This window comes from Zingiber officinale, unplaced genomic scaffold, assembly GCF_018446385.1.
Source record: "Zingiber officinale cultivar Zhangliang unplaced genomic scaffold, Zo_v1.1 ctg143, whole genome shotgun sequence".
Taxonomy (NCBI): domain Eukaryota; kingdom Viridiplantae; phylum Streptophyta; class Magnoliopsida; order Zingiberales; family Zingiberaceae; genus Zingiber; species Zingiber officinale.
In genome coordinates, this window is record NW_024589839.1 from 1 (window position 1) to 9,423 (window position 9,423).

The 9,423-nt window shown below is 38.2% G+C and overlaps 1 protein-coding gene across 1 annotated transcript; it reads left to right on the top strand.

Moving 5' to 3' along the window:
- Nucleotides 1-86: 86 nt before the first annotated feature.
- On the top strand, nucleotides 87-7,461 carry LOC122036353 (ABC transporter C family member 2-like). The gene is made up of 10 exons (XM_042595650.1): nucleotides 87-245; nucleotides 631-1,016; nucleotides 2,022-2,202; nucleotides 2,331-2,654; nucleotides 3,970-4,726; nucleotides 5,123-5,244; nucleotides 5,532-5,777; nucleotides 6,341-6,442; nucleotides 6,666-6,987; nucleotides 7,108-7,461. Exons 1-10 carry the CDS (start codon nucleotides 162-164, stop codon nucleotides 7,197-7,199), a joined length of 2,616 nt encoding a protein of 871 aa, XP_042451584.1. The 5' UTR covers nucleotides 87-161; the 3' UTR covers nucleotides 7,200-7,461.
- Nucleotides 7,462-9,423: the final 1,962 nt, after the last annotated feature.

Consider the following 9,423-nt stretch of genomic DNA (forward strand, 5'->3'; position numbering starts at 1 on the left):
AAATTTATTGAATTATATTCTACAAACTCTTGATCCTGTTTTTGATGGGGGATATATTCCCTGATAAATTTCTGTCCATTTTGTTTTGTTAGGGTGGTGATCTTACAGAGATTGGTGAAAGGGGAGTGAATATAAGTGGTGGACAAAAGCAAAGAGTTTCTATGGCCAGAGCAGTATATTCTGATTCAGATGTGTATATATTTGATGATCCTCTGAGCGCATTGGATGCTCATGTTGGTCGACAGGTATCCTATCCAAATCATCATCAATTGTACTATTTTAGCATCAAATTTGGTGGTTTAAGTAGCCTTTATTGTTTTAACTCCTGGAAATTCCAGTTCTCTTTCTAGTTTAAACAAACACCCAATGACCAATGCAATTTTTGGCTTTTGAGTAATCAAACTTTTTTCTGGGGGAGACAACATCTACTCATGTAGAAATGGCTACCTTTCCTTTTGCTATGAAGTATGAAGGCTATTTTTATCTAGCTATGTAGTGCTGTAAATTCTAATTGTTTGTTTTATTTTCAAAAAATGTCTACCTTATATTCATATTTTTAGAAGTATGAGATCTTTGTTCAAGTACGTCTTTTCTTCATCACATTCTGATTTATGCTTCATTTTAATCCAGGTTTTCGATAAATGCATCAAAGACCAACTTAGAGATAAAACTCGTGTCCTGGTAACTAACCAGTTACATTTTCTTCCAAATGTGGACAAGATTATCCTGGTTAATGAAGGAATGGTGAAAGAAGAGGGTACTTTTGAAGAACTCAGTGCCAATGGAACCCTTTTTCAAAAGTTAATGGAAAATGCTGGGAAAATGGAAGAACAAGTAGAAGAAAAACAAGGAGAAAATGCTGAAGCACCTGAAAAGCTATCTGAAAATGGACAGGTGACACTGAAGCCTTTGTTGAAGAGTGAAGAGAAACCAAGTAAAGAAAAAGAAGGGAAGTCAGCACTTATTAAACAAGAGGAACGTGAAACTGGTGTTGTTAGTTTGAAGGTTCTTACAAGGTAAATGTTTTCTTACTATCTTAATCACACTACATGACTTTGTTTTCCTTGCAAGGTAGATGTTTTTTGCTTTTAAAGTAGTTGTTTCCTTCTGGTGACTGAGGAAAGCTTTACAAGCATCCAGTTGATGTGACTCCTAGTGTATAACTTGTTGTACTTCTTCAATTCTTTGAGTGCCCGCACACTTGTGGTGTGTGATTTAGTGCATTATTGCATCTCAAATTCAAGCATTAATAGGGTGGTAAGTGGTAACTGGACCAAATTGTGCTTGAAGTTCTTGCTAAGCAATTATTCAACCTCATTCAACTCATACACTTTCATTACTCCCAATTGACAAAAGAGTTGAGTAAAAAAAGTGAGCTTGTCACATTAGTTTAGCGAAAGCAACTCTAGCACTTGGCAATTAGTTTTCCTTTAAATGCATCACCCATTTAAATGAAAATTTACATGCTTCTCAAATTTGAATAAAATGATTTAGGAATGACTGCAATGAGCTTTATGAGCAAGTTCTCTTTGCTGTTACATTTACTGGCTAATTCCTTTGCTTCTTTAAATAATTTTCTAGCTGTTTACTACGCTTTTTCTTACCTTTTATTACATAGCATTTTAACCTGTATCTATCTGTCAGACATCTGTATATTCATTTCCTTGCTTGCTGATCACCAAATTTTCTTTTCTCGATAGGCAGTGTTTCTGCAGTTGCTGTGGGTTTGTGTGGAAATTCCTTTAAACATTTTCTATTTTTAGTAAATTTTCCATTTTAATAGCTATTATTTCTTTTGAAAAAAAATTTAATGAAAGCTGCCATTAAACCAGATCAAACTTATTTAAAATCAACTCTTTTTTTCTTCTTTTTAATAATTGTATTTGCTTTCACCCTTCCTAGTGATATATAGATTTTCATAAAGCAGCTCAAATGAAGGATAAGATCCATGTAGCATTTAAATCAGCATTGGCACAAGGACAATGTTATACTAAAAATCTGTTCAACCGTATCTATTGCAGGTATAAAAATGCTTTGGGTGGATTGTGGGTAGTCGTGATACTATTCTCTTGCTATGCTTTGACTGAAGTTCTCCGAGTTTCAAGTAGCACATGGTTAAGTGTCTGGACAGACCAGAGCTCTCCAAAGGACCACGGACCAGGATTCTATAACCTGATTTATGCTATGCTTTCTTTTGGTCAGGTACTTCTACCATGGAAGTGATGATTCTAATTTCTAATTGCACAATGTCATCAACTTTCAGCAGTACTAAGTTGGCTCAAATTTTGCTTAATAGATACTGAACTTTTCTGGTTTTAATTTTGGCTTAGGTACTTGTGACTCTGACAAACTCGTATTGGCTCATTGTTTCAAGTCTTTATGCTGCAAAGAGGCTGCATGATGCTATGCTTCATTCCATATTAAGAGCTCCCATGGTATTTTTTCACACCAATCCACTTGGACGCATAATTAATAGGTTTGCAAAAGATCTCGGTGATATCGATCGCAATGTCGCAGTCTTTGTTAATATGTTCCTAGGACAAGTCTCACAGCTTCTCTCAACTTTTGTTTTAATTGGCATCGTGAGCACTACATCTTTGTGGGCAATACTGCCGCTTCTGATTTTATTCTACGCTGCCTATTTGTATTATCAGGTAATTGCTAACTAAGTTAAACATGTTTTTATTTCCCCTCTAAAATATCCTGTTTTGTTATTTAGCTTTCATTAAATTAGCAGTTACCTGATGACTTCTAGCGATTCCATAACAATCTTGAAACTAGAGGCCAGTTAAAGTAGCAAACGAAATGCAGTGTGACAATGGAAACTATCATTGCTACAACAAATATTACAATTGCTTGTTATTGTAGGTATTAACATCCATGTGAGTAAACATAGAACCAATGCAAGATCACTATATGAAGACAACAATCAGTGAGCATTAATATAGACATGTGGGTGTTATCCCATTCAGTCTCCCGATCTACAATAAGTGAATGTTACTACATGTTGGCTTCATCGCAAGTATCACTATCAATTAGCTCAAGGGTGTCACATCAATACCTTATACTTGCAGAGCCAATATACGGATGAGGACATGAGATTGACTAAATAGGTATAAACAACTCATGGTTTGAGGTCACCAATGTAGCGTGTTGCTACACGCACACACACACACAAAAGGATGAAAAAAAGTTGCAATGGTCATTCTGTGTATACCACCATCTTCACTCAGCTACATGTCTCCAATTGCATCAGATTCCTGTCTCTCTATATTCGTTGCATCTTCTAGATGCAAGGAAAGATGCATCACTTTCTCTGGGTATTGTTCTTCCCATTCTCACTGTAGTTGTCTAACCTTCATCAGGTTTTGATTAACACTGTGATGTCATTCTGCTTGACTTCTCTGCCTTCATAGAACTATTCGATTTTATTCAGCACAAAGTTTGTGAAAATTTTTCATAGCTGGACAAATGAAGATTCTCATCATGCTAGCTCTTTGGAATTTGTACTTAGCAGGCATATGTGTGTAACATTTGGTGTTTTCCTTGTATTCTCCCCAACCTACCCAGTTACTCATGTCTTCCGTAGTCATGTCAGGTTCCATAAGAATCAATGACTAATCTGCCACCAGTGTTTGTCATCCATTGCTTACATCATGGACGTGCCAACTTTGGCGGTCCATTGCCATTTTGTCTAAACTAGTCCTTTGCTCACTTGGATTTCTATAGTAATGCAACTCTTGCTCCCTTATTGGTGTCTTGAAGGGTGAAAATTCTGTTTTAAAGATGAAGAGATTTCTTATTGTTCATGCAAAAACCCATATCCATTATGTCTTCTATTGAATTTAGTCATTCAAAAGTATGAAAAATGGTTTCTGTCTACTTGTTTAGAGTTTCAGTTCTGATTATTTTTCTTAGGTAATGATAGCACTGATATCATTCTTATTTAAAAATAACTTTATTCTCCAGAGTACTGCACGTGAAGTAAAGCGTCTTGATTCTATCACCAGATCTCCAGTTTACGCACAATTTTCTGAAGCATTGAATGGTTTATCGACCATCCGGGCCTACAAAGCTTATGACAGAATGGCCAACATCAATGGTAGGTCAATGGACAATAATGTGAGATTCACACTTGTTAACATGAGTGCTAATCGGTGGCTTGCCATTCGGTTGGAGACACTGGGAGGTGTTATGATATGGTTCACAGCAACTTTTGCTGTTGTGCAAAACCAACGTGCAGAAAATCAAAAAGCATTTGCATCTACAATGGGTTTACTTCTTACTTATGCTTTGAACATCACCAACCTATTGACAGCGGTTCTAAGACTTGCAAGTCTTGCTGAAAATAGTTTAAATGCTGTTGAGCGAGTTGGAACATACATAGAATTGCCTTCTGAAGCTCCACCTGTAATTGAAAATAGTAGACCTCCTCCAGGTTGGCCTTCTGCCGGAACTATTAGATTTCAGGAAGTTGTGCTTCGTTATAGGCCAGAGCTTCCCCCTGTTCTTCATGGCATATCATTTAAAATAGAAGGGAGTGAAAAAGTTGGAATTGTTGGTAGAACTGGGGCTGGAAAATCCAGCATGCTTAATGCTTTGTTTCGTATCGTGGAACTTGAGCAAGGACAAATATTTATTGATGAGTATGATGTTTCTAAATTCGGTCTATGGGATCTGCGTAAAGTCCTTGGCATAATACCACAATCGCCAGTTCTTTTTTCAGGTATTATTTCTTCTACTTCAGTATGATTCCTTGAATTAAAACTAGATTTGCCTTCTTAGCAAGATTTGCTAAATTTAGCAGTGACATAGGTGGTAAGTTTCAAAGTTTGTTTAGGGTTTATTTTTTTTAAAACATAAGTATCTCACTTTATGCGTTTCTAGTGAGTGTCGGAAAGCGTCTGTGGCCTATTTGTTTGGTTTAAGAAATTTGTGTCGATTCATATAGTGTAAACTATTTTATGTTTAACCATTTGGTTTGTTTGCACCTACATTATTTTTGTTCGGCTAAGTTAGTCTTTGGGTTCATTGTCAGTGGAAAATGTCTTTCTATCTTCTCTATGCCACCGAGCTCTTCTTTGTTTGTGTATGTAACTGTTTGGTTCGTAAAACTCTCCAGGAACTGTTCGGTTTAATCTGGATCCCTTCAATGAGCACAATGATGCTGATCTCTGGGAAGCGTTAGAGAGAGCTCATCTAAAAGATGTGATTCGAAGGAATTCATTGGGGCTTGATGCAGAGGTATAGTTCATCTTATTCTTACAATATACATTGACATCCTTCGTAGTTGTTGGATGTTTTTGTAAAACATAACTTTTTCATCATCACGTACTAAATCCTTGTTACGAGTGCTGTGGTTGTTCAGGCTTGTACATATAAGCGATAGTTCTTGAATTCCTTTAATTGGTGAAGCATCTTGGGATTGTCTTTCGATACACTTTTTTTCTTTGGATACCATGTCAGCAACTACAGCAATGAACATGCTTATTTTTTTTATTTAACCTACATGTGCCGTACCCATTAATTAGGTCTCGGAAGCTGGGGAGAATTTCAGTGTCGGACAAAGACAACTTCTCAGTCTTTCACGAGCATTGTTAAGGAGATCAAAGATTCTTGTCCTCGATGAAGCTACAGCAGCTGTGGATGTTAGAACTGATGCTCTTATCCAGAAAACAATAAGGGAAGAATTCAAATCTTGCACGATGCTCATTATAGCTCATCGATTGAATACCATCATCGATTGTGATCGGCTTCTTCTTCTCAGTGCTGGCAAGGTATTTCCTCAGTTCAATTACCATACATCTGGATGAACCGATAATCTACTTGCAGTCTTTTTGTTCTCCTTATTGTCAGATTATGATATTATATATTCTAACACGAGACTAAATTGGAATGCCAATCTCATCCACGTAAAGCTCAACATCTCCGACAAGATAGAATGTTCGACTCATAACTTACAATCATCCCAAATTGATAATAGATTGACTGATCAGGCGGACAAATTCTTTAAATTTTGTTACGCATAACCTGACCTGGCCTGACCTCCGGAGCCCATATTAACATTGTGCTTTGCCGTATGTCCCTCATCATTGTGCTTTGCCCTCCTACCCTCACCACCTACCATTTCAATATAGTGCTTTGCCTCACCAGCTGGACTTGACCGGGGCAAATGACATTGGTATCTGCCTTACTACGGCTACATCCGTGCCTTTAAATTGCAATAATTTTCTGAGCGATGTATTGGTTCACAACTCTCTTTGTGCAACTAAACTAAGACATGACATGTAAAACTTTATTAGTTCTTTCTCTGAGCTTTGTGATCTCGTATGATCTGCAGGTGTTGGAGTTCGACACCCCTGAGAATCTTTTATCGAACGATGGAAGTGCTTTCTCCAAAATGGTTCAAAGTACTGGATCTGCCAACGCTCAATACCTCCGGGTACTCATTAGCTCTCTCACACTCCCTTTATCAATTTTTGATGTCAAATCTTGTCAGTTTACTTAGTTTTATGATTCGTCAAACATGCAAACTACAATGTTGCGCGTATTGGAGTTTTGAATTACTCGGCGTTGTTCTCCTTAAGTTCATGTTTACAATTGGTTTGGCAGAAATTGTACCGAGTAACGAATTGTAAGCACTAATGGCTTTCGTGTATCTACAGAGTTTGGTGTTTGTAGATGGTGAGAATCGATCCCGGAGGGAAGATATCAAGCGACAAGAAGGCCAAAGGAGATGGTTGGCCTCTTCCCGCTGGATAGCCGCCGCCCAATTTGCTCTCGGTGTCAGCCTGACTTCTTCACAAACTGACCTCCAGCGTCTCGAGATCGAAGACGACAACAGCATCCTTAAACGAACAAAGGATGCCGTGATCACATTGCAAAATGTTCTAGAGGGGAAGCACGACAAGGAGATCGAAGAGAAGTTGGAAGAGCATCAAGTCTCTCGAGACCGATGGTGGTCTTCGCTATACAAAGTGATCGAAGGTAAATAAACTTTTCAGACTCATCTTTGATGCAGCATGTGTTCGAACAGAGAATGCTATCATCGTCGATAATAACTTGACTAACTAACTATCTTCTTCTAACATGATCTTTCGGTTTCAGGCCTTGCGGTCATGAGTAAACTAGCGCGAAACCGACTTCACCACTCAGATATTGCATTCCAAGATGGATCGCTCGATTGGGACCAAATGTAGATGTTTTGGCAATCTAAAGATTGATACTTACAATTCCGTCCTCTCAATCAATTGGACTCGAGAGTGAAAGAGAGCCAAGTTCTCGAAATTGCGAAGTACTTAAAACATGTGAATTCAAGTGTGGATCGTGAATTTGGTTGGATGAGTTGATCGAGTTGACCGGTATGCTCGATCAAGTTTGCCTAATTTGCTTAGATGAATTTGTCTTGTAGTACATTTATTAAGTTGTTAAATAAGTTGAGTCAATCGTATTAGATATTAATATTCTTACTTTATTATACCAATTATTTTTTTAAAAAATTATTTAATTAGGTTCGTTTTGACAGTTGGAATATTCCAAGGCCCGGGCCGAACAAAATGAGCGGGAGCGGTTCGCGTTCCGGTCCATCATAATTATGACATGAGAACTAAGATGCTTCGGCGTGTGCTGCGTACTTAATTAAGATGCTTTCGGTGATATCCAGCCGTCCATTTCGTATTTATAAATAAATCTTCCCCAATCTCCATGATCTGTCTCGTCCGGCGACGGTGACGAAGGTTGGAATTGGATCCTTGCTTCGAGGTAACTTCGTTGCAATTACCTGTATTTTGAGTCTGATCATCGGCGAACTCGGTTAGATCAAGATGACAAAAGATGAATATGCTCGTCCTAGTGCTCCTGCCAATCTATCTTAGAGTCAACTCGGAGGAGATAAATGACGGACGACTATTAGTCTTTGGAATGATGACTAACAAATAAAGGAAGTATTTATCTCGACTTTGCTGAAATTTGAACCCTATACCTTTTGATGATAACATTTCATGCGCTAACCACTAGACCGTCCCGAAATGACGAACTCGATTAGATCAAGCTTCGGAGTGAGCTCGAGCTTAAAGGTTAGAGATTTCTCGAGGATTCGGTTATTCAAAGCTTTTCGTGTCTAATTCGTGGAGAAAAGGGTAGCTTTGTGGATTAAACCTGGTTTAGGTCACCAACGAAGCTTTTTGAAGAGTTCGTTAGTTCCAAATTCGATTCTTTTATGGCCTTTGCATCTCCGGAGATAGAAGGATCGCCCACCGGAGAAGCTTGCTCGGTTTTGCATTCCACTTCGAAGCAAAAGCGCGGTAATCACCATGGCCGGAAGGATTTCTACCGCGAGAGGTGGGGTGTTCCTTCTGGTGGTCACACTGAAGCTGTTCGGTCTGTATTTCTGCTCCAAACTGCAAAATTTAGCTTTACTGGTGGAGGAAGGCTTGGCTGTACAATTCCAGCCATCGCTGCTGATTCTGATGAGCTCCTGGTGGTGTTGGAGAGCAGTCGAAGGCCATTCTCAGCTGTTTGAGATTGCAGCTTCTTTGAACCACAACTCCAAATTCACTTCACCTTCTTGGACTAGAATTTACAGTGTTTGGAGTATGTACAAGAAGCTAAACGAAGGTGACATACACTATCAAGGCAAGTGGGTTGGGGTATGGGTGTCAAAAATGAATCCGTCCTGCCAATCCGATCTGAGACGATCGAAAAATATCGAATTAGGGTTGGAAGTTTTTATGTTTGAGTTGGGTTCAAGTTGGGATTTTTTGAATTGGTTTAGGTTTAGGTTGATCTGGATTCATCTGAATTTAGAATTTAGGAGCTTTATTTTGTTTAAGATTAAATTAAATTTTATTTTAAAAATTAAGATAATATATATATATATAGAGTATAATGTTAGTATAACAATAATAGAATATTGAGATAAAAATAAAGAATTATAAGAAAATGATAAAAAAAAAAAAAAACTTGGGTCGAGCAGGTTATTCGAGTTGGTTGGGTTATTTGAGTTGGTCGAGTTTAGGGTTTTCAAATTGAGTTCAGGTTTGAGTAAGATTCAGGTTGAGATTTTTTTATAATATTCTTGTTTCGACCCGACTAGAACCCACCTGACCTATCCAAATTGACACCCCTAGTTGTTGCATATGTGTTGATCCTGTCTAGAGACAGTGAGGATGACAAGCTGGGGATGTGACTTTGAGATTGACGTGGTGATGGCTCCACATAACCCTACAACACAAAAACATCAATGCTGGGCCGGGAAAGGGTTCTCGGCGTTGACCCTTCGACGCTCAAGTCTGTCTCTGACGATCTCAAGAAATGGAATATTGTAGCTAAAGGATTCAAAAGGCGCATATCTTTTACTGTGGATGGAAAACCCCTTTTATAGTATCATTGTAGTGCTCATACACGTGTTTCAATGCATATGCA